We start from the raw sequence: 25,988 nt of genomic DNA, 5'->3' as shown, positions 1-25,988 counted from the left end.
CCCTGCCTTGACGATGATGTGTCGAAAATGTGGAAACGAGACCGAAAATGGTGGAAACGGCGAGCCATCCCGTGCTGAGACGGGTCGCGGGCCGACGGATCATGGATGGAAGGCAAGTCTCGAGCCCAGGCCGTGGGAGCCGGGCCGGGCATGAAGGCAAGTGATCGGTGAGACCCGCAAGGAAAACGCACGAGACATGCTCGACGGGCCGGTGGAGCCGTGTCATGAAACATGGTTTGTGTGCGGCTAGATGTCCGAGTCCCGTTCCACCCATGCTTGTGACACCCTCTCTCCCCAAAATAAAAAAATAAAAGAACTCCTCCCCAAGGGCGTCAGGCGGCGTAGCTGGGGGCGGTGGGTGTCGGAGATCCGTGTGCCCAGGAGCCAAACCCGCATCTGGCTGGGCTCCTTCCAATGCCCGCATCAGGCCGCCCGCGCCTACGACGTGGCTGCCGCCTGCCTTCGCGGCCCCTCAGCCTCACTCAATTTCCCGTCCGCGCCCCCGCCCTCCTCCGACCCGTGCCTTTCCCCGACGTCCATACAAAAGCTGGCGGCCCACGAGGCTGCCCGCTTCAACGTATTCAAGGTGGCCACGGCGCCTCCCGAATCCAACTCTGCTGGTTTCCCTTCATCTCGGATCGGCAACGACCGGTCGATTCCCGCGGCGCCACCTTCTGCGAGTAACCTCCATGATGAGAGGGTACCTCCGCCTAATGAAGATACCTTCACTTGCAGCGATCCACTTGCCGACCCGGCTCCTCCTCCTCATCATAGCCTACACCAACACGATCGAACGCCCATTCCATTCAATGAGCACGAAACTATTAACGAGCCTCTGCATGATCTGGCCCCGGACTCCCAGCACATTCCTCCGTCGCTACGTGACCTATGGTTTTCGCTTGATATTATTAGAGGGTTAGAGAGAGAGAGAGAGAGAGAGAGAGAGAGAGAGAGAGAGAGAAACATTGAGTGTTAGAGAGAGGAAGAATGAGAGAGAGAGAGAGAGAGAGAGAGAGAGGATTAAAAAGAGAAAGAAAGAGAGTGCTATATATGCAAAGGCTGCCAATCCTAACCCTAATCTGAAGCAATAATTAGTATCAGAGCTCGGTGTCTCATGATTGCGTCCTTCTTTCATTCTTCTTAGGGTGCAGCCTCTTAACCCTAACCCTAATCTGAAGCAATAATTAGTAAAACATTCCGACCTTTAATAAATCCATATTACCTTGGATGAATCAAAGTAGGAGAAATCGTTATAACCTCTCTCTAACGTTCTCTCTCTCTTTGTCTCTCTAACTCTCTAACCCTCTAAAACTCTCTCTGTCTTTCCATCTAACCCTCACTCTCTCTCTAACTCTCTTTACCTTTCTCTAACTCTCTCCCTAACACTTTCTATCTCTCTCTCTTTCTTTTTCTTTCTAACCCCCTCCCTCTCTCTGACTCTCTTACTCTCTTTACCTTTCTCTAGCTTTCTCTCTCAGTCTCAGTCTCTCTCTCTCTCTCTCTCTATCTCTCTCTCTAACACTCATTGTTTCTCTCCTTTTTTTTCGTAATAGAAGATATATTACAAAAAATTAGTTTACAAACGGTCACATGGCTGCTATAGGTGATATACTAGCTTTCCCTCACTAATTACTATGAACCATAGGTGTTGCTCAGAGTACCCTCATCCAATATATAGCCATGTCATTCTCCACCAAATGAGTTGACTGCAAACAAGGATGCAAACAAGGAAGAGACTTTTATATAACCTATGCAAGCTATAATACCAACTCTTGCATCAAATATGAAAGCATTCCTAGTTAACCAGATATGCCACAAACCTGTCCACCTGAAAAAATGAAAGAAAACTAAATGTTTTGGGTTATTCGGCCCATTCGGAATCTTGCCAAAAATCTAGTCTTCAACCTTTACGAGCCTGTTTGTCAATGGAATTCATACATCAGAAAGAGAATCCCACACCTTCTTTGTCACCATACATGAAATGAAAAGATTCGGGCATGTTTCCAAGCATGTAGTATAACACACACAATTACCAGAAGCAATCCACCGCTTTCGCAACGGTAGACCTCTAACTAGCATGTGCCATAGGAACACCTTCTCTTAATATGGAATCTTAGACTACCAGCCTTGTAAGATTACTTCCTTCCACCAGGCTTTACTTTTCTTGATGTTCCATACTCTATTAGCCTTCTCTGATCCAACGCTTATCTTCCACCATCATATGGTACACTTGATTTATTGTATGTTGGACAATGTCCTCAAAATGCCCAATCTAACCAAGGTTGCTAATCCTCAATTTGAGGAATATCACCAAATGGTATTAGTCCTGCTCTCACCTTCTCCCATAAACTGTACATATCCATGTGAAACTTGAAAATATTGACGGATTTTTTGAAAAGACAATAAGTAGCCTATACGTGGCAATAAAGCATCCATAATTCTCACTAGTCCCAATCGAATCATTCTATTGAATTTTGGTTGCTCAACAAGTTTGTCAAGCCACTCCAGAAATTATGAAGTAGCCGACACCTCACCTGCCATAGAATTCAACTGCAACCACTGATCTGAAGGCTTCCATTTAGTGTGTGTTAGCACCTCCTTCCATGAGATCATCAAATGAGAAAGGAGAGATGAAGCCACCACTCAAACCTATTGGGAATCATTCACTACATCCCACCATGTACCATCAATCTTGGTATTACCATGCACAAGTCTGACCTCCTCTATGAGGGCCTTAGCCAACCATTACCACCCATGGCTCTTGAGATACACACATATCTTGCAATAAAGGCCATCTCCTAGTAGTGACCATATGTGATCTGACATCTAATAGGGCTTCCCATCCACGTCTGCCCTCACATATTTCCTGCTCTTTTCCATAGCATAAATCTAATTGGCTGTTGTATCTAATGCAAAGCTTTGCCCATCCATGGCAATAAAGGTAAGAAAAAAGATATCATGCTAATTGTGCCACTTTGAGCCGAACATGCATAGGCCAACCTTAGGATTTCCAATACATAAACTTATCATTTATCCTTGCAGAAATTCATACCACAACAAAGCATGTGAATCAACATACTCCAATCAGATAACCCAAGTGACGTGTGATGCATCATCCCCTTTGTATGGCATGTCCATTCCATCCCAAACCAAGCACATCGCTCTCGGTATGTACTGCTATCTTATCTTTCTCTCTAACTCACTCTTTTTACCTTTCTGTTACTCTCTCTCTAATCCTCTAGCTATAACACTCTCTCTCTAACCCTCTAGCTATCTTTCTCTCTAACTCTCTAACCTTCTCACTCTCTAACCCTCTCTCTCTCTCTAACCAACAAAGCATTCGTCATTTGTTGACCCAACCATTGATCTCTGATTGACATATCAAATGGGCTTCATTTATCCAAAGTTTCCAACCCATGATTTAATATCAACCAGGCAAAGAAAATGTTGTGGCCGATGCCTTAAGTAGACGTCCTAGTAGTCGCAACATTTTTGTTATTCAAAGTTAACCATTAAGACCTATGAGAGAATCATATGATATAGACCCAAATTTTTTTAAAATTTGGACTAAGCTTAGAGACAACAATTGGAACCCTATTTGCGATTACTCATGCCACGATGGTTATCTTTTCTGCCAAAAAAGATTGTATATTACATAACCTTTTAGACAATTCATACTGGAGGAAATGCATCAACCACTGTACATGGGTCATCAAGGTGTTTCAGCTACCTTACAATTAGTATCAAGGGAATTCTTTTGGCCTCATTTCAAACAAGATATAGCAAAATTTGTGGCTGAATGTTCTATTTGTCTGAAGATTAAAAGCTACAAAGGTAAAACCCAAGGACTCCTTACCCCCTACCAATTTCTAATGATACTTGGGAACAAATATCCATGGACTTCATCACAGGTTTTCCTACTACACTGAGTCATAACGATATGATTTGGACAATAATTGACCGTTTGAGTAAGCAAGCATACTTCTTACCTTGTAAGAAAACTTTGTCTTCTCAACAAGCCACAAATATGTTTATCAAACAAATCTTTGTACATCACGGCTTGCCAAAAGTCATTGTTTCTGACAGGAATTCAAGATTTTGTAGTAATTTTTGGATCACATTATTCTCCAACTTAGGTACTAAAGTAGATTTCTCAACAGCTTTTCATCTGGAAACAAATGGACAAACTGAGGTTACTAACAACACTATCTTAGATATACTCAGAGCCTATGTTGCCCAACAACCTGACTCACGGGATAAGTACATTCATCTTCTCCAATTTGCTTACAACAATAATACTCCTCATTCAGCTATACTGGTCGAGCACCTTTCGCGAAACTGTATATGGAAAACTTTTGCCTATTCCGGCAACTAGATTTTCTCACAAAATCGAAGCTGCTGATCAATTCACTATTGATTTTACGACCATTATGAATGACCTAAAACATTCCATTGCTCATGCTCAAGAAAAGTATGTTAAAAGCAAATCGTAAACGTAAAGCTATATCTTTTGAACTTGGAGGCTCTGTTATTTTAAAAATTGAAAAACGTCGACTTAAAAGTGTTGAAAAATTCCCAACTACTATTAAGCTTGCACCAAGATTTTATGGATCTTTTAAAGTGATCCACAAAATTAATAATGTTGTGTATGAATTTGAATTACCTTCTCATTGGCACATTCATAATTCATTTCATGTTAGCTTATTAAAACCTTTCAAAGGACAACTTCCCACTCATCCAGTATATGAAGACCCACCTCTTATTGAAGGAGACCAAGAAATTTTACTCCCAGATAATATCATTGACCATCAAATTATACCAACTCGTACTGGAAACCAATATAGAAAATATTTAATAACTTTCAAAAATCATCCTCATCTCATGAAGATGCAAGATGGGTGCCTGAGAAATATTTTCATGCCTTCCCTTAGATCCTCCGTTCTTTTCAACAAACCGGTAATTGAGGGCAATTGCAAAGTCAAGCAAGAGGGAATGTTATGGGAATATATTTGAAGCCCTCTTTAAAATATTATTCTACCCTCTTAGATAATTTGGGGACACTTGGATTATCTTTGCTTCATGCCAAATTATGTTAATATCATGGGTGATACCATTATAAATATTAATACGTTTGGTGGATATTGACGTATGCTTGGGGTCTCCAATGTTTGTTTTCGTTGGTTCATATGTAGGGGGTGATTCTTGGGTTACCTACGCCTGGCAAACATGTGTGTGATGATGGTTTGTATGCTTATGAAATATTTATTTCACCAATTTATTGTTTATAAGTGAAGAGGATTCCGAGGATTGAAGAGAAGTCGCACAAATTTATTACTTGGCACACCATTTTTGTTAACAAACTTTATATATACATGTGCGAGCTTGTGCACATTTTGATTTATTTTGTAAAAGCCATAGTTTATCAAGCATAGAATTGATCTTTAATATTTGGTAAAGCGTGATATGCTTTAAACCCAAGCCTCAATTTATGGGCACTTTATTTTTGAAGATAAGAGAGTGTCGTGTAAGAAAAACACCCTTTTTGTATTTTTGTAGGCTATGGCCTAAATTGGAATAAAGTATCTCGTAAATACTCATGTGTGGGGGAAAATAGGCCATACACACATGAGGGGGGATGATTGCACCCAATCTTGGAGCCGAATCTTTGTGAGTTAGGTATTTTCTTTGATTTTTGAATATTTTGGTTATGATCATGTGCTGTTTGATGAATTGTTTGAATTCAAATCAATTCTTGCAAATTATTTGAATTCTATCTCCCTAGAAATTTAGATCCATGTGATGTTTGATGAATTGTTTGAATATTTTAGTTTTGATCATGTGATGTTTGATGAATTGTTTGAATTTAAATCAATTCTTGCAAATTATTTGAATTCTATCTCCCTAGAAATTTAGATCCATGTCAGTTTGCTAATTCAAGAGAAATAGAGAGAATAAGAAAGATAAAGAGAGATTGTGAGAGACAGAGCTCTTCGAGAGAGTTACAGAAAGGCAAAGGGTAAGAGAGAATTAGAGAGAAAGAGAGAGAGTTGGCCACTTTGAGAGAAATAGAGGGAATTAGAGAGAGTGAGAGAGCTTGAGAGAGTTAAGGAGAGAATTGGAGAGAGAGAGAGAGAGAGAGAGAGAGAGAGAGTTAAAGAGAGTGAGTGTGAGAGAAAGGTAAGAGAGTGAGTTAGAGAGAGAGAGTTAAGAGAGTGAGTGTGAGAGAAAGGTAAGAGAGTAAGTTAGAGAGAGAGAGTTAAAGGCAAAGAGAGTGTGTGTTAGATAGAGAGGATTAGAGAGTTAGAGAGAGTGACTTTGATGATCTCATGGAAGGAGGTGTTGGCACACACTAAATGGAAGCCTTCAAATCAGTGGCGATTGCAGTTGAATTCTATGGCAAGTGAGGTGTTGGCTACTTCACAACTTCTCGAGTGGCCCGACAAACTTGTTGAGAGGCCAAAATTCAATAGAATGGCTTGATTAAGACTAGTGAGAATTATGGATGCTTTGTTGCCATGTAGAGGCCTCTTATTTTCTTTTCAAAAAATCCATCAATATTTTCAGGTTCCACGTGGATATATATAGTTATGGGAGAAGGTGAGGGCATGCCTTGCATCGTTTGGTGATATTCCTCAGTTGTACGATCAGCAACCTTGGTTAGATTGGGCATTTAGAAAGCCTCAGGACATTGTCCAGCGTAGAACAAATAAAGTGTACCATATGATGGTGGAAGATAAGTGTTGGATCATTGAGATAGGGTATGAAACATCAGGAAAAGTAAGGCTTGGTGGAAGGAAGTAATCTTATAGGGCTGGTGGTCTACGATTCTAATCAAGGGAAGGTGTTCCTATGGCACATGCTAGTTGGAGGCCTACTACTGGGGGACCAGTTACGAAAGTGGCAGAGTACTTCTGGTAATTGTGTGTTTTGTACTACATGCTTGGAAGCATGCTCACATCTTTTCATTTCATGCCTAGTGGCAAAGAAGGTGTGGGATTTCCTTTCTCACCACCTATGGATTCCATTGACATATAGGCCCAGTAAAGGTTAAAGACTGGATTTTTAGCAAGACTCCAAATGGGCTGGATAACCCAAAACATTTAGTTTTCTTTCATTTTTTCAGCTGGCCCACGTGGCAACTTCTCCTTTCTTCTCTTCTTCTACACTATACTACTACTCTTTATTATACCATATATACTACTATATACATACATATATAGATAGATATATACCGCTACTATAATAATATATATATATATATATTTATATATATATATTATTAATAGAGGGTTAGAGAGTTAAAGAGAGAGAGAGAGAGGGTTAGAGAGTTAGAGAGAGAGTGTGTGTGTCAGAGGGTTGGAGAAGCAGAGAGAGTTAGAGAAAGGTAAAGAAAGTGAGTGTTAAAGGGAGAGAGAGAGAGAGAGAGAGAGAGAGAGAGAGAGAGAGAGAGAGAAGGGTTAGACAGAGAAAGAAAGAGAGTTCGAGAGAGTGAGAGTTAGAGAGAGTGAGAGAAAGGTAAAAAGAGTTAGAGATAGAGAGTGTTAGAGAGAGTTAGAGAGAGTCACAGAAAGGTAAAGAGAGTTAGAGAATATTAGAGCTAAAGAGAGTTGGAGAGAGTTGGCCAATTAGAGAGAGTTAGAGAGAGTAAGAGAGAGTAAGAGAGGGGTTACAAAAAGGTAAAGATAGTGAGTGGACAGAGAATGTGTTAGAGAGAGAGAGTGTGTGTGTGTGTGTTAGAAAGAGACAAAGAGTTAGAGAAAAGTAAAGAGAGTGAGTTAGAGAGAAACAACGTGTTAGAGAGAGAGAGAGAGAGAGAGAGAGAGAGAGAGAGAGAGAGAGAGAGAGTTAGAGAGAGAGAGAGAGTGTAAGAGAAAGAAAGAGAGGGTTAGAGAGAGAGGGGGTTACAAAGAGAAAGAAAGAGAGTTAAAGAGAGAGTGTTAGAGAGAGAGAGAAGGATTAGAAAGAGAAAGAAAGAGAGTTACGGGGTTAGAGAGAGGGGGTTAGAAAGAGAGTTAGATAGAGAAAGAGAGAGAGCGAGCTAGAGAGAGTGTGTTAGAGAGAGGGAGTGTCAAAGAGAGAGAGAGAGAGAGAGAGAGAGAGAGAGAGAGGAAGTGGAAAAGAAAAAGAAATAGAGTTAGGGAGAGAGGGGGTTAGAGAACGAGAGAGAGGGTTAGTGAGAGAAGGTTAAAGAGTTAGAGAGAAAGAGAGTTAGAGGGCTAGACAGTTAGAGAAACGTAAAGAGAGTGAGTTAGTTAGAAACAATGAGTGTTAGAGAGAGATATATAGAGAGAGAGATTGAGATTGAGATTGAGAAAGAGAGAGAGCTAGAGAAAGGTAAAGAGTTACAGAGAGAGTGAGTGTTAAAGAGAGAGTTAGAGGGTTAGAGAGTCAGAGAGAGGAAGGGGGAAGAAAGAGAGAGAGAGAAAGGGAGTTAGAGAAATGTAAAGAGAGTTAGAAAGAGAGAGAGTGAGTGTTAGAGAGAAAGACAGAGAGAATTAGAGGGTTAGAGAGTTAGAGAGAGAGAGAGAGAGATAAAGAGTTAGAGGGTTAGAGAGCTACAGAGAGAGGGTTATAGAGAGAGGAGGTTATAAAAGAGAAAGAAAGAGAGTTAGAGAGAGTGCGAGAGATTATTAGAGAGAGAGAGAGGGAGAGAGAGAGAGAGAGAGAGAGGGAGTTAGAAAGAGAAAGAAAGAGGGTTAGAGAGAGAGGGGATTAGAGAGAGAGGAGGTTAGAGACAATGTTAGAGAGAGAGAGGGGTGGAGAAAGTGTTAGATAGAGAGAGAAAGAGCGAGTTAGAGTGAGAAAGAGAGAGTGTTGGAGAGAAAAATAGAGAGAGAGAGAGAGAGAGAGAGAGAGAGAGAGAGAGAGAGAGAGAGAGAGAGAGAGAGAGGGAAATAAAGAGAGTTATAAAAAGCTAAAGAGAGTTAGAGAGAGTATTAGAGAGAGAGAGAGAGAGAGAGAGAGAGAGAGAGAGAGAGAGAGAGAGAGAGAGAGAGTTGGCCAGTTGGAGAGAGTAAGAGAGGGTTAGAGACAAGTAAAGAGAGTGAGTTAGAAAGAGAGAGTGAGTGTTAGAGAGAGAGAGTGAGTTAGAAAGAGAGAGTGAGTGTTAGAGAGAGAGAGAGAGAGAGAGTGTTAGAAAGAGACAAAGAGTTAGAGAAAAGTAAAGAGACAAGTAAAGAGAGTTGGCCAGTTGGAGAGAGTAAGAGAGGGTTAGAGAGAGAACAGAGTGAGTTAGAAAGAGAGAGAGAGAGAGAGTGTTAGAAAGAGAGAAAGAGTTAGAGAAAAGTAAAGAGAGTAAGTCATAGAGAGAGAGTTAGAGTACGGTAAAGAGAATGAGTTAGAGAGAGAGTGTGTTGTTAAAGAGAAAGAAAGAGAGTGTTAGAGAGTGAGTTAGCCTATTTGAGAGTTAGAGAGAGGGAGTGAGAGAGAGTTAGCCTATTTGAGAGAGTTAGAGAGAGGGAGTGAGAGAGAGTGAGAGAGAGAGTGTGCTAGAGAGAGAGTGTGTTAGAGAGTGACTTAGTCAATTCGAGAGTGTGTGTTAGGACAGTGAGTTATCTAATTTGGGAGTTAGAGAGTGAGAGTGAGTTAAAGAGACAGAGAGTGAGAAAGAGGTAAAGAGAGAGTGTGAGTGAGAGTGAGGTAGAGAGAGAGTTAGAGAAAGGTAAAAAGAGAGTGAGTTAGCCAATTCGAGAGTTAGAGAGTGAGAGTGAGAGAGACAGTTAAAGAGATAGAGAGTGAGAATGAGGTAGAGAGAGAGAGAGAGAGAGAGAGAGAGAGAGAGAGAGAGAGAGTGAGTGGGAGTGAGGTAGAGAGAGAGAGAGTTATAGAAGAGAGTTAGAGAGAGAGTGTGTGTGTGTGTGAGTTAGAGAGAGAGTGTGTGCTGGAGAGAGTTGGCCAATTCGAGACTTAGAGAAAGGTAAAGAGAGAGAGAGTTGGAGAGAGAGTGTGTTAGAGAGAGAGAGAGAGAGAGAGAGAGAGAGAGAGAGAGAGTTGGCCAATTTGAGAGAAAGAGAGAATTAGAGAGTCTAGTAAGAGAGAGAGAGAGTTGGAGAGAGTTAGAGAAAGGCAAAGAGTTAGAGAGAACTAGAGATAGAGTGAGAGAGAGAGAGAGAGAGAGAGAGAGAGAGAGAGAGAGTGTTAAAGAGAGATGGCCAGTTTAAGAGAGTTAGAGAGGGTTAGAGAAAGGTAATCATAGTGAGTTAGAGAGACAGAGTGTGTTAGAGAGAGAGAGAGAGAGAGAGAGAGAGAGAGAGTTGGCCACTTTGAGAGAAATAGAGAATTAGAGAGAGTAAGAGGGATTGAGAGAGTTACAGAGAGAATTAGAGAGTGTGTGTTAGAGATAGAGTTAGAGGGCTAGAGAGAGAGAGGAGGGTTCGAAAGAAAAAAAAAGAGAGTTACAGAGAGTGCTAGAGAGAGAAAAAGAGAGAGTGAGGTAGAGAGGGAGGGGTTAAAGAGACAGGGGGGATTAGAAAAAGAAAGAAATAGAGCTATAGAGCGAGGGAATTAGAGAGAGTGCTAGAGAGAGAGGGGGGTTAGAGAGAGTGTTGTGAGAGAGTTAGAGAGAGAAAGAGAGAGAGAGAGAGAGATTGAGAGAGAGAGAGAGAGAGAGGGGTTAGAAAGACAAAGAGAGTTAGAGAGAGAGAGAGAGAGAGAGAGAGAGAGAGAGAGAGAGAGAGAGAGAGAGAGAGAGGGGTTAGAAAGACAAAGAGAGTTAGAGAGAGTGAGGGGGTTAGAAAGAGAAATAAAGAGAGTTAGAAAGAGTGAGATAGAGACAATTAGAGAAAGGTAAAGAGGCTTAGAGAGAAAGTGTTAGAGAGAGAAAGAGAGAGAGGGTTGGCCAATTCGAGAGAGTAAGAGAGGGTTAGAGAAGGATAAAGAGAGCGAGTTAGAAAGAGAGAGTGAGTGTTAGAGAGAGAGAGTTAGCCAATTTGAGAGAAATAGAGAGAGTAAGAGAGTTTGAGAGAGTTAAACAGAGAATTAGAGAGAGACTAAGTATTAGAGAGAGAGAGAGAGAGTGAGTTAGAGAAAGGTAAAGAGAGTGAGTGAGAGAGAGAGTTAGAGAAAGGCAAAGAGAGTGAGTTAGAGAGAGAGTTTATTAAAGAGAAAGAAAGAGAGAGAGTGTGTACGTATTATACGTATTAGAGAGAGAGTTAGATAATTGGAGGGAAATACATAGAGTTAGAGAGAGAAAGTGAGTGAGAATGAGGTAGTTAGAGAGAGAGAGAGAGTGAGTGGGTGAGGTAGAGAGAGAGTTAGGGATAGTTAGAGAGAGAGAGAGAGAGAGAGAGAGAGAGAGAGAGAGAGAGTTGTTCATTTGGAGAGAAATAGAGTTAGAGAAAGTAAGATAGAATTAGAGAGAGAGTTTGAGAGATAGTTAAAGAGTTAGAGAGAGAGAATCATATATATAGAGAGAGAGTGAGAGAGTTTTAGAAAGAGAAAGAGAGAGTTAGAGAAAGAGAGGGCTAGAGAGAGAGAAAGAGAGTTGGTCAATTGGAGAGAAATTGAGAGAGTTAGAGAGAGAGAGAGAGAGAGAGAGAGAGAGAGAGAGTTAAAGAGCAAGAAAGAAAGAGTTAGAGAGTGAGAGAGTTTTAGGAGAGAGAGAGATTTTTAAATTTTTTTAAATTAATGAGCCCTTTTTAAGAGGGAAAAAGAGAGGAAAAGGAAGAGAGAGAAAAAAAGAGGGGATAGAGATTAGAATTAATATAAAGAAACTTTGTTTTGTTTTGTTTTAAAGCAAAAAAATAAAAAAGAGTGAGAGAGAAAGAGAGACAAGGGCAGTCAACCTACCAGAAAGGTGGGTCTGGTAATTCTAAGTGAGTGTTTTGATACTTATAGGGCACTCAGCCCCTTGGGCTACTTTATGCTATGCTAAAATAGGTGATATTCAGCTACATGCTTTCAGTTATTTTGATAGAGCACTTAGTCCCTTGGGCTACTTTATGCCAAGGTAGGTGATAACATGCTTCAGTGATTCTGATAGGGTATCTTATGGTTTCCCCTATTCATGAAGGGGGGGAACCTTACAATTGGTATCAGGAGCCAATCTTAGTTCCTAGGACTTGTTATTTAAGGTTTTTGGAATGTATGTTCTACCTAACATAATGTTGATTGTAAAATAGCTTACTAGAACAATTTGAATTGGTAATTGAATGATTTTAGGAAGAGGGAGACGCTTACTCAAGATTCCAAGTCTTCTAGTGCATCTTTCAGATGGCTTGTGACTCCTCAAATTTTGAATTCCGTGATATGATGGTGTAGATACTAGAGAGGTTATCCCTCCCTCATCCCTCTCGTATCCAAAGAGGGTGGGGTAGAGATCACTTTTGGAATCATGGGCTGAGGTACTTTTTCATCCAAGTGGACCGAATTGGGAACCTCAGCCGATTTGTTGGATCGAAAAGCTGAAGATGGTCCATTTATTTTTGTTCATGGTGGGTACTCCTAGTGGGTACTCTTAGACCCAACAGCTCTGTGACCATAGATGGGAATCATATACCATAGGACTGTTGGGTATATGACCAAGTAATGTAGGTCTCACCCGCCGCGCTGGTGACAGAGTAGCCATTACGGGACGTAATCCAATCCAGAGTCTACCTGCCCTACCATAAGTCTTTCGTGTATTAGAAACCACAGCAGAACCCCCATATTTCACCTATGTGGACCGCTCTAGTCTTATGTCTTAGTTGAGCTTATGATTTTCTTTTATGATGAATAAGACTAATTATATTAGTCTCAAATCTTTGTAATAAAACTTGCCCTTGTAAATATTTGAGAAATAAAATGATTTCAAAGTTTTACTTTTAAAAACATGAGTGTAGTGCAATGTATGAATCTTGTAATCCTAAAATTTAATCTTGCACTAATGGCCATGACGATCAACCTCCACTCCCCAATGCACTATACACAGATGTCGAGGAGAATAAGCTCCTATGCAAACAAATGCAACCTACCTCCTTTAAGGGGGAAGGTTCAAAAATTGAGAAGGATGCCGAGGTATGGACCAAAGCTATGGATGATTATTTCTCAACTGTCGGTACTGGAGTGGCAAACCAGTTCATGCTTGCACAATTTCGTCTCACTAGGGATGCTAAACTCTGGTGGAAGAAATGGTGCCATGACAAGGGAGTCACTGAATACTCGTAAACAAGGGGTGACATCAAGCAAGCTGTGAAGGAGTGGTACCTCCCCCCATCTCATGAATTGTTATGGTTTGCCTCACCTCCAAAAGAGAACTCTACGCATTCATCTAATGGATAAGCAATAGAACACAAACATCGTGGGGTACTTATCAATGCTTCGATCTTGAGTCCCTTAAGGCCTCCAATCTTGCTTTGTAAAGCTCCAAACTCCAAGCTCCACCTCCACTCTGTCACCGTGGAGTTTCTCACAGCATCACATAGACCAATCACACTCTCTCATACAAGCATAAACACACAAGCATGAAAGAGGCACAATGCTAGAATGCTCTCACTCTCACTCTCCTCCCTCTCTCACAAGCACAAGGGGAGAGCTCTCTATGGCACAAAGGGGATTGTGTCCTTTTCATTATGAGAAAATTCCTTATATACAATTGGCCCTTATTCACACTTGGGCGCCCAAAACTTACTAACTAGGCCTTGGGTGGCCAATATCTAATAATGTACAACCTTTATAGTGCCTTTACATGTGATAGTTATTAATGTCCTCAATTGAGGATCATGTTGTTAATCCAAATGGGATTAACATTTCCCCCTTCATGATGTAGGCTCTGTCCTCATAACCTGTTACCGAGGTCGAAAGACTTGGTCACCAAATTCATATCAGTAGAAGTTGCATCTGGATTGGAGTTTCCGGAGTGTTCGACGGAATGCTGAGTGGGACTTCCAGAAGCCAACCCCAATGTCGATCATGTCTTCAAATGTTAGATGCATATAAGATGGAAGATATCTTAAGCAGTGGTAATACAGTAGCATCCCTCTGTCTGAAGGCCCTTTGCTCATGTGAAATTGTAGATGCTGCACTTCAAAACCATCATAAGGTACTTTAGGTTGATCTATGAGTACCACTAATAACTTCATGAACCTAACACTGGCCACAATTGCAGGGTCAGGTATTCTGCGCCAAGCCTTGATCTAGGTTAGCAGTTGCTATCTTTGTTCTTGAATATTCCTAAATGTTGCTGGATTGAATATAGGAAAGTTGTAGTAGACATGAGAATCTCTGCTTTTGGCATCCTTGAACTCCAGCAGCGTCCACCTTCTCTTGATAGGCATGTATAGTGGATCAATGTGTAGTGTTGGTGGTGCACTCATGTAAACTCTGTTGTATTTAGGCACTGTTAAAAATTCTTGTCTCCATGTAGGTTGGACTTCAAAATTTGGCAATTGTGGTGCTTCTTCATTATGTGAATGGTGGTGTATCCACCTCTGCACAGGATGTGAGTTTCTCCATCTTCTGTAACAATAGCTGATCATGAATGTGACCAGGAAAATTTCCAGCAAGTCAGAGAGATGAGGGTTTGCTAGCTTTGTGTGTTTTACGACATTGGCCCACAATGTTCCTTATCCTACCAACGAAAGTAATTCTTCTAATTCGGGACATGTGGCATGAAGAGGATATGGTACATAGTGTTGCCTTGTGGGTGTCATTGTCGATTATGCTTCTGGTAGAATCTGACGGGTGGGATTGAAAAGAGTAATATGCATCAGCACTTTGAATATGAGTGTCGGATGTAATAGTGGATTGCCTTGTTGGATAAGCTCCTCCTATTCAACGGTTGTCAAGGAATCCAAAACATTTTGTTCAATATAAGGCACAACATTATCAAGTGGAGGCAGATTACGTACCTCCTGAGGTTGTCGTGGTGGAGATGGGATAGGTGCCAAACTCCTCGAGGGCGAGAGTGTTATTGGGAAAATCTAATTCTGGTAGAGAGAAGGAAGAGTAGATACATTCAGCTTGGGAAGAGGTAGTAACTGGCAGTATACAATAAGGATAAAGAAGCCTATTGGCGATATTAGAATATACAGGTAATCTTCACCTTGACTAGAGCTAAGGGGTGGGTGGCTAGGTTTATGAGCTTTAAAAAAGTTTTGAATTTCAAGGATTTCTTTGTTATCAACATCCGGGTAATTTATGTGAGTGGCATCAAAATTATAGCTTACGTTTGTGAGCATAGCCTCTGAATGCTTGTGTATATTAGTATAGAGCTTAAGGATACCAACTAGTGAGTATATTAGTATAGAGCTTAAGGATGTTGGTGAGTATATTAGTATAGAGCTTAAGGATGCCAACTGTTGGTGAGTATATTAGTATAGAGCTTAAGGATGCCAACTGGGTGATATAAGGTAGACTCACAAAGATTTAAATGTTGGTGAGTATTATATACTTTTAACCACCCATGAATAATTAACCATTGATAAGTATTAGCCGCCACCTCATAGTTGGCTGGCGTTTTTGTAACACATGACACCAACTATGGAGGTTGGGGACTATAGGATGCAAGGGCTGGCGTTGCTGGTATGCCATCTGGAGCAAACAGGTCGAGTTTGTCAACACTGTTGTCCATGATGTCTGAATTTTGTAACACACGACACCAACTATGGAGGTTGGGGACTATAGGATGCAAGGGATAGAAGAAGATATCTTGCGGGTTAGTTAATATAAGATCCCCCCTCAAAATGCCCATAATGAGATTGTTGGGTCAGCATCTCTTTCAGTATTTAGTCTAATAAGGGTTAATTCTCCTAGGCCTATATCTTCAGCTAAGTTGATGTCATATTGAAGTAATGAGAGTGTTAGTGTAGATAAAAACAAAGTAAGAGTTTGAGGAGGGGCCCGAGGAGTTACTGGTAATTGTCCCAATTCCAAGGCACGCTCAAGGAGGGTACGTAGATCATCGGTGGGCTCTGGTCATTGACTCCTTTCTTGTGTGGCCAATTGGCGAGCCAGATCCTGCATGAAGATATCAACGTTGCTGAGCTGGTTGGAAATGGCTATCTCCCTAACCATCCTCTCAGCATCCAATTCCTCAAATCTTCTTGTTGCCACCTCATGTGCTCTTATGGCAGTAGATTCTCTTTGATGGGCCTCAATAATTTGATTTAATTGTTGTGCTACCAGTCTTTGTGTATCCTGTAATTGTGCTTCCAGTTGTGATATTGTCTCTTGTCTTCTTTGCACCTCTGCTTGGTTGGTGATGATTGTCTCATCATTGAGGGCCTTGATTTTTTCCCCATGTGCTTTGTTAGCCTGCTCTCTTTCCTATTGCAGTGTTCTTCGTGTTCTTCTTTGAGGTGGGTCATGAGGAGCTCTATTTGTTGTCGAAGCATATCCTCACTATGCTTTACGCCATCTTGGTACTCCTGCATTACCTTAGCATGCCTAGTTGTGAGGCTTTGTGTTTGTGCTATCTCTTTTTGTAGCTGCTCCTTTTTGTTTGCTCTAGCCTTGCATTTAAGTTAGCATTTTCATTGATTTTTTCTACAATGGTTTGACTTAAAACTAAATTATTGCTTTCCAAGGCACTGTTTCTATTTTCCTGTTCTTTTGTAGCCTTTAAACTCTTCATGATTACTTCTTTATGAGTTTCTTCTGCTGTCGCCAAATTTTCTTTTACGCTTTGTATGCGTGCATTGGCCTCTTCGCTGCTTCCATAGGTTGGCATTCCTGTCATGTAGTATGTGTGTTGTCAATAAATGGCAACACCACAACTTTGTTCCTGTTCCCAGTTGGTACTAGTGGGAGCTCCTATTTCTGTAAGGGAATCATGGAGTAGTGTGTCTAAGCCTTCCAATGTATCCTGGATGAATTGCTGAGAATCACATCCTTGAAAGATCCAAGTTGCGGCAGTGGCTTATTATCATCCAACCTTCTTTGTTTGCTTGGACTGAAGTATCTGGGGAGTGTGGGCGCTTACTAGATTCTGTTGATTACTGGTCCTTCCAAGGCATGCTCCTTTGGTGTTTGCTCTTCAGCTCTCTCTATTGGTGTATCTTTGAGCAAGGAGAGGTCTTTGAAGATAAGTTGTTTGCAAGGCTCGTTGGAGGGGAGAGCTGCTGTTGTTGTTACTGCATAGTTGGGATTTGTAGCTTTTCTTGGAGGTCCTCTTGGTATGTTTTGATCTCAGATGCCACTACTGCTTCTAGTTGTTGTTGAGATTCTATTGTGACGTCTAGTGGTAGCCCTCTCATTCTCTTATTTGTCTTCTTCTTTCAGTCCTTGTTGATTTTCTTTATGAGCTCCTTTGTTTCCATTAACACTGCTTGCCCCTCTTCCATCCTTCCAGTAGCTTCTGTAGGTTGGGCAAGGATGATAGCTAGCTGTACGCTTTCCTCTGGTTCTGGCTCTTTTAAACGGCTTCTGTGCCACATGGTTAAGTATTTGAGTTAACAGGTACGGGTTGCTGATCTTTGATTGATGGGCTTTTAGGTAATTCTCCATCTCCTTATGCATGTAAAATGCCTAGTCCTCCTCCTTCTCTTCATAAGCTTTCGCTATCCTGTTCAAGCCCACCCTGTTGTACCTGTCCACCGGCTTTATCTACATCATTAATGACATTGCTCTGCACGCTTTTTTTGTGGCTTCATCTATGATGTTTTCATATTTCGCGCCATTGGAGTTATAGGAATCTCTCTTTAACATCTCCTTGATTGGCATTGTATCTAGGGTGTGCGTGTGGGCTTTCACTTCTGCAACGAGGAGCTGTAATGCTTCTCTGATGAGGTCTTCTGTAATAAGAAGCTCTTCAATGGTGCCATCCGCCATTGTAATCTTGCCTCTTTTTGTCTACTTGTCGTATGTTATGAGGTATTCGCAGAGATCGGTGTCGATTACTCGGGGTAGCACTTTAGCCATTCTACCTAGGCTGTTGACTTTGTCCAGCTTAGCTTTCACTTCGGCATCCTCTAATAAGTGGAGCCACTCCTTGCCGTGGCATTGAAGAGTGACCTTTCCATGTGGTGTGGTGACCTCCTTCCTAATGAGTGGGCCTTGGAAGGACTGGGAATAGGCCCAAGAAGTTAGTCTTCAACTTGCTGGCACTTTGGGACCCTGTAGCACTACTGGCTTGTGTTGTAGAGGGTTGCTCTCGAGATTCGGATTCTAAAACAGACATCTGTGACAACATATATTGAAATATCCTTGCCCCCTCCGTGCAACGAATTTTGGGGTGCTAGCAGCGGAAGTAGCACTTCTTGCGTAGGGCGGCAGAGCCTCTCACTCGGGGCCTTGCCCATGGATATCCGGACAAGAGACTAATCCCTCGATTCTTCCAAAACCGAACTCGGAAAAACTTCCCTCACCCTGTAGACAGGCGGCCATATTATATCTCATCCATTCTCATCCAATCACATCATATTATATCTCATCACATCTATCCTCATCACATCACGTCACAACATATCTACATTACATCTCATCCATTCACATCACATCACATCCATCTACACTCATTCAGATCCACATCACATCCACATATCATCACATCACGTTCACATCTATTTACATCCATTCACATCTACCCAAGTCCACATCACATCACATCTCATCTATCTACATCATATATCATCCATTCATATCTAACTAGATCCACATCACATCACATCCATTCACATCTCATTATATCACATTCACATCTCACCACATCTCTCCACATCCACTCACATCTCATCGCATCCATTCACATCCATCACACCCATTCACATCTCACATTCATTCACATTACATTCATCCACATCCATTCATTCATTCACATGCACATTTATCACATTATATCTCATTCTCATCCATTTTCATCACATCACATCCTTTCACATATCATCACATCTCATCACATTCACATCCACATCCATTTACATCACATCACATCTCATCCACATCTCCTCACATTCACATCCACATCCATTTACATCAAATCACATCTCATCCACATCTCATCACATCCACGCACATCTCATCACATCGCATTGACATCTTATCACATCACAAAAAGATCTTATCACATCACATTCACATCTCCTCTTATCACATTCACATCCACATCCATTTACATCACATAACATCACATCACATCTCATCCACATCTCCTCACATTCACATCCACATCTCCTCACATTCACATCCACATCCACATCCATTTACATCACATCACATCTCATCACAACCACTCACATCTCATCACATCTCATTTACATCTTATCACATCACATTCACATCTCCTCTTATCACATTCACATCCACATCTATTTACATCCGATCACATTCATTTAGATCCACATCACATCTTATCACATCCATTTTTAGTACCGTTTTCTACTTTCGATACTGATATGACTTTTCTAAGTTCCTGCCAATTGCTTGGCCTTCTTAAAGGTACTTTTTCTCGATCCCATTGAATCTACGTATCCGAGTGTTATTGAAGATTTAAAAAGGAAAAATAAACCTTATCATAGTTGAATAGTAAAAATTCAGAAAGAGCATTTAAGTATTGTATTTTCATTTCTTAAGCTTCATTAATGAGAATTAATTCTAAACTTCTGGTTACTCATTGGATCCTCGATCCTCCCAAGTTTTCTCGATGGATATTTTCATATTCTTTCTCAAGTTTCTCAAGTAAAATATATTCAATATTCTTCTTTTCGAGTAAAAGATTCATGGGATTTACAAAAATCAATTCTACCCATATTTTCCAATAAAATTAATAATGCTCAAAATTTTACTTTTGATAAATACTCATAATTTGAATTATGCCAAAAATTTCTCTTTTACCATTTAATTACTTGGATCTCAAATATCATGGAAAATTCTCTTTTTGTATAAAAATAAATTTACCAAAAATTTCTCTTTTACCATAATCAATTAATTATGCATAATTACAAAAAATTATTTCTCATGAATATGATGAAAATCATTCTTTTTACATAGGATGTCCAATCCTAGAATATAGTAGGAAGTCCTCTTTTAGCATTATGCAAAAAAATAAGATATGTATTATTTTCTGAAAATTTTGCCATATCTTCGTTGCACTATTACTGATAATTCTCAATTTTTCCTAAAAGAGTAAAAGCTTGTAATGAAAATATGATAGTAGTTCCTCTTTTATGCTTAAAATCAAACTATGAATTTAAATCATAATTTTAACCATAAAATTAAACATAACTATGATTATCCTACTAGAGTGATCTAGTTTCAACATTCCTCTTTTCCCAATTTGTTAGGATAATCCATTTCTCATTTAGAATGAATTACAGTAGTTTTTAACTACTCATAAATAATCTAAAAGAATTTACCATTATTTTAATAGCACAAAATCATGAAAATATCATTTTCTTAATCTCTAGCTTATCAAGCCTAGAGTTTAGCTTTGAATTAAGAGACTATCATTGAGAAGCATCCTTTTCCAAGGGATTTAGCCATAAGATGGCTATTCTTTTAGAGAGAGAGATTTCCTTAAAGAAAGCATTACAAATAAGCATAAAGATTAACTTTCTCTTAATTAAACATTAAGACTTTTAAGGAAAAGCTTGATTTGAATAAAAACAATCATTTAGAAAGCTTCTCAAGCTTGAGAGGGGTTCAGAAGAAGAAAGTCAATTAGAAAATTAGAAAAAATCATAAAATTTAATTTTACCTCCAAGTTTGGCTTAAATCTCTATTAGCAGTGAAGCCCTCGACCAATCAATTGGTCCACCAAGAGGAGAAGAGCAACTCCAAGAGTTGTTGTAGAGAGAGAGAGAGAGCTCCAAGCTCCCAAGAGAGAGAAAAATTTAAAGAATAATAGAAAATATGATTATTTTAATATAATACTGGCATGGTATAGCTCCAATATTTTATTACAAATGACAGAGGGTCTATTTATAGGTGAGAAAGGCCACTAATCAAGTCGAACTAGGCTCTAGAATTTTCCAGGTTTAGTTTGACTCAATTTGGACAAGATTTAGACCAGTTTGGCTCTCTTTTTGATTTGGTTTGATCCAGGAGAGAGGAGAGATAAAAATATCACAATTTTTTTGAATTAAAAGCCCTTACACACATGTGAAAGAGGTGCCTACCTCAAGGGTCCCCCTTTCCTTACCAAGGTGTCAAAAATGCATTATTATTCCAAAATATCTCATTGTTTTAGTAATATCTCATAATTTTTGACTAATAAACCTTGTACTCAGTCAACTCTTCATCTTATGTGAGCATTTACTCATTTTTGGGTATTTTCTTTTATTCTCTTGGATTTATCTCATCCCAACACTTGGATTAATCCAGTCGGCCCATTGGAACCTTAATTGGACCATAATCTAAATTTTTTTTAAAATGTAGACCCTTAGGCTAAGGTCCCTTATACCATTTTCAATTAATTTCTAATGCACATTGGAAAGTTCATTTTGAACTTCTATTTTAGGGGAATCCATTTTAGACACTAGGAGGATTTTTATATCCAAAGATATCTCAATTTTGGATTATCTCTCTCTAGACATTTTCTCTTTCTAGGCCAAAACAGGGTAAAACGAGATCTTTCTTCTATTTCAAAGAGGGGGATAATTACAAGAACATAAGGGGAGGTTCTTACACCTTTACACCTCAAAAGGTGGAGGGAGAAATCTTACATATATGCTCAATCGAATGACTCATTTGGAAGCTACCTTTTTTTGGGTTAATTAGTGTTAGTATGTGACACAGGATGTGCAAGAGTAGTCATGAATGATGAAGGCGTGAATTAGCAGACGTGAAGTTGAGGATGTGAATGCCTTCATGTGAAAGTCGAAGTGAAATTAAGGACGTGAAATTGAAGAAGTGAAGTTAGGGACGTGAAAGTCTTTACGTGATTTAGCAGACGTGAACGTCTTGACGTGAAGGTCAAAGATGTGAAAGTCTTGATGTGAAGTAGCAGACGTGAATCCGCAATCGTGAGACTGCAGAAGTGAATCTGCAATCCTGTCTTATGCATTTCATGCCTATGTAGGAATGTAGTCTTTTTTCTTGTAAAATGATAATTTGCGAATATACATTTCATGCCTATGTAGGGATGTAGTCTTTTTTCTTGTAAAATGACAATTTGCAAATATACATTCAATGGATAATGCACAGCAAGCATCAATCATTCCATGAACATTCAATATAGAACAAGGGGTTCTCAACTTGACACAAATCTATATCATCACCACGAATTAAAGATATACAAAAAAAAGGAAAGCAAAGAAAAGAAAAAAGCAAAAGGAAAAGCTCCCACCTTGATTAGTTCGGATAGGTGATGTTAGGAGCAAGGAAGCGATGGTGCGCAAGCAATCGAAGAAGAAAAAACACGAAATAACTAAAAGCAAAGTGATGAGACAAGACAGAGATTTGATTTTATAGCATAGCCATCGGACAAGGCGGCTACGTTAAATGAAAAAGCCATGTGTCATGTTGTAATTGGCTGTTGAGTTCTTACCGTTTCACGGCGTGAACTTCTTCGCACTCTTTCACGACATGAAACACTAAAAAAATGGTTCACGTTGTGAAAGAGTGTAGGGTGGTTCAGGGCGTGAACCATTTTTCTACAGTTTCACGTGGAGTCTATAAGATTGAATTTTTATCTTTTGCGCTCAAACACTCACACATGCACATGATGATGCATTGTTTTTCTTTTCTCGTTAATTTTACCATGGAAACCAAAGGTTCTCCTTGGCACTTTTTGGCATTTTTTGATGTAATCGTTTTAATTCTATTTGGGAGGTTCTTAGTATTCCTTCCACCCAACTAAATATTTTTGTTGCAGTGTCTGGTTGTGTATTTCTTATATTTAGGACACCCTTACCTTTACCTTCACATGTCTTGTTCCATTTCATATTCAGTGTAGGTATTGTTGTTGCCTGGGTCATTTTCAACTCCGTTTGCTGAATTTTATTTATTCTCCACACAAGTGTAGGTGTGGGGTTTTCTCTTTTGGGGAGTTGATGCTGCAAGCGCTCACTCTCCTTTGTATATTGATTTGAACTTGTTGTGGTTTTGACCATGGACTTTGGTTTGGGTACCCATATTGCTGTATTGCCTTGATAGTAGCCTTGTGCTCGCAGTAGATCTTTTCGGACCCATTGCTGAATGACAATCATAGGCCTCTGTAAGTGCTTGAAGTTCTGCCACTTAGTAGGTGCTGGCAATGTCCCACTTTTGAACTGTTCCCTCCCCTGAATACGTTTATTACTCATTGTCTCCTTCCTCTTTAGTTGATCCTTGAGTTGATTCTTGGGCACCCATTTATGTGTGCCCTTGTATGTTGGGTATTGTGTAGGCACATTCAACATAGTGGGTGTAGATTCTATTTTCTAAGGTGTTGCTTCTACAGTGATGATTTGTTTTCCTTGATTTTCCAAGGTCCATAATGGTATGGACATGACCTTCTCACTGTTGCTTGGTGATCCTGTTCTTTCTTCCCATTGAATATTTCACTTGTTAGCACAGATCCAGGATCGTCCTAAGATCATCTCCTCTTCCATTGTACCTGCAGGCATCACAAACACCTTTTTGACCAAGGGATTATTACTGATGGAAATATTAACATAAATACCCTTCGGCCTTTGTGGTTGTTAGGTGCACACTACAAACTTGTGCATCCGTGGGTTCAAGGTGTGGTCTTCCTAAAGCTATCCAAGTATTATATGAGATTAGGTTGGCTGGATCCTGTCTCTCTTAATGTAACACTTGTTGCAATGCCTTTAGCTAATGTGAGTCCCAACTTGAGTTGTGCTAGCTTAATGTTTAGGTCCCCTTCGTCCTCAAGGGTTACGGACGCCATGTTGACATGAATCAGGTCTTTTTGCATTTTAGCTTTTGCTTGCCGAGCCTTAGTCTCGTCTTGCACTTGTTGGATGTTTTCTTTTGCTAATTGTTTCTGTTGTTTTAAGAGGTGCTCTTGCAAGAGCATCTCCTGGGTTAATGGTCCAAAATATTTTTTAGTTTACTTCCATTGACATAGCCTTCCATTTGGATGCCGTCAATTGTCTCTATTCGGATAGACCCTTGAGGTGTGATTTTTGATACTTGGAATGGTCCCAAACCTCGGTATTTAAGTTTCTTTTTCCTAGCGTTTCCCACACCATACATTAGGAAAAGGTCCCCCTGTTTTAAATTCTTTTTGTTTGAGGTTTCCATCAACCCAATGTTTCCTGCATAACTTTTCAACCATTAGCCCATGTGATGCTATCAATCGGGTCTCATCTAGTTTTTCCAAGTCTATTAGTCTTTCCTCTAATGCATTCTTAGTCAGACGCTCTTATACAATAATAATTAAGCTTGGGACTAGGTATTCCATGGCATAACTGCTTCAACACCATAAGCTAAACGAAAAGGAGTATATCCTATCGCTACCTTATATGATGTGAAGCAGGCCCAAAGAGCTGCTGTCAGCTTATGCTCCCAATTTGTTTAATTTGCTTCCAATGTTTTCGTTAGGATGGTACACAAAATCTTATTGTTGGTACTTTCTATTGACCATTGGATTGTGGGTAGTAAGGTGATGATTTTATGATGGATTACCAAGAATCCTAGAAGCAAATGATTAATCACCTCATTGATGAAATGTGAGCCGCGATCACCAATTCTAAGGGGCAGCCAAATCTTGATATGATTTGCTCATATACAAATTTTGCAGCTGCTCGTGCGTCCGCTTTCTTTGAAGCTCTGGCTTCCGCCCACTTCATGAAATAGGACATGGTTACGATTATGTAGTGGGCTTGGGATGGATGCGCCATTGGACTAATCGACCCCACAAAATCTATCCCCCATTTTTCAAATGGTTGCCTTAGGATGATGGGGGTTAGTGTGGCATTTTGTCTTTCTATTGAGGAACAACGAAACGTTGGCATTCCTCACATCTTTTGATGACGAACTCTATGGCATCCCCGAATAACGTAGGCCACTAGAGTCTAGCTTGGAGCACTTTTCGCGAGCTATAATTTCTACAACAAAATGCCCGCCTGCTATTCCCAAATGAGATTCTTCTAGTATGGTCACAAATTCATCCTCTCTTATACAACGTCTGAGCACATTGTCTGCCTAGTCTATACAATTCTCTGGCAATCAATTGATATGGTGCCACAAGCTTGATAAGCCTCCGCATCTTATCCTTGTTCAAGGGTACATCCTACGGAAAGCCATAAGCCAAATACTCTAAGATCTCTTTGCTCCACTCAGGTACCATATCCAATTTGAATAGACAAGCATCAGGAAGGTCATCATCGACACCAATTGGCCAACACATGTGTTGTAAAGTCAAATTCCAACAACAATAGTAGCCAACGTGTGATTCTTCCCATGGTGCAAGGCTTATTCACTAGATATAGCAAGGCTTGATGGTCTACAAAAAATATGATTTTTTTTTTTGCCAAGAGATAATGTCGATATTTCTTGATTGCATAGACTATGGCCAATCCTTCTCTTTGTGTAGTGGTGTAGTTCACCTCTACATCATTCAACTGACGACTAGCGAAGCAAACTAGATAGTCTAATTTGAACTCACCAGGTTGGGCTAGCATGCAGCCAATAGAGGCGCGTGGTAGCTCCAAGATCAGTTTGACCTTGCTATCATCTTTGGATATACCATTTTTTGAGACTATGTGCCCCAGTACCACACCATGCTTGACCCAAAATTAGCACTTCAAGGGGTTTAATGATATCCGATATAATCGACAGCGTTCAAACACTTTCCTCAAGCAAGTCAAATGATCTTATGTGCACATAGATCATCAATAAACACTTCCAACCACTTTTGCAAGTATTCTTTAAAAGCTATGCACATCAATTGTTGAAAGGTCGTCGGGGCACTTGTGAGACCGAACGGCATGACCTTGTAAGCAAATGTCCCCCACATTGTGTTGAAGGCTATCTTGTGTTGGTCTTCTGATGCTATGGACACTTGATTGTACCCAAAAAACCCATCTAAGAAGCTGTACGCTTCCCTCCCGCCACTCTTTCCAAGACATGTTTGGTATACAGTAATGGGTAATGGTCCTTCTGAGTGGCCGCATTTACTTTTTTAAGAT

The 25,988-nt window shown here is 40.1% G+C and overlaps 1 protein-coding gene across 1 annotated transcript; it reads left to right on the top strand.

Annotated features, from left to right (window-relative positions):
* The first annotated feature begins 250 nt into the window (after positions 1-250).
* LOC147639362 (uncharacterized) lies at positions 251-14,449 on the top strand. Its single transcript, XM_086793973.1, has 4 exons — positions 251-915; positions 14,084-14,089; positions 14,174-14,252; positions 14,342-14,449. Exons 1-4 carry the CDS (start codon positions 251-253, stop codon positions 14,447-14,449), a joined length of 858 nt encoding a protein of 285 aa, XP_086650099.1.
* Positions 14,450-25,988: the final 11,539 nt, after the last annotated feature.

The sequence above is a fragment of the Cibotium barometz genome, chromosome 4 (assembly GCF_041138505.1).
Source record: "Cibotium barometz isolate CiBa-2024 chromosome 4, ASM4113850v1, whole genome shotgun sequence".
NCBI lineage: Eukaryota > Viridiplantae > Streptophyta > Polypodiopsida > Cyatheales > Cibotiaceae > Cibotium > Cibotium barometz.
The sequence above is the reverse complement of the archived record's forward strand: the minus strand, read 5'-3'. Positions and strand labels throughout refer to the sequence as shown.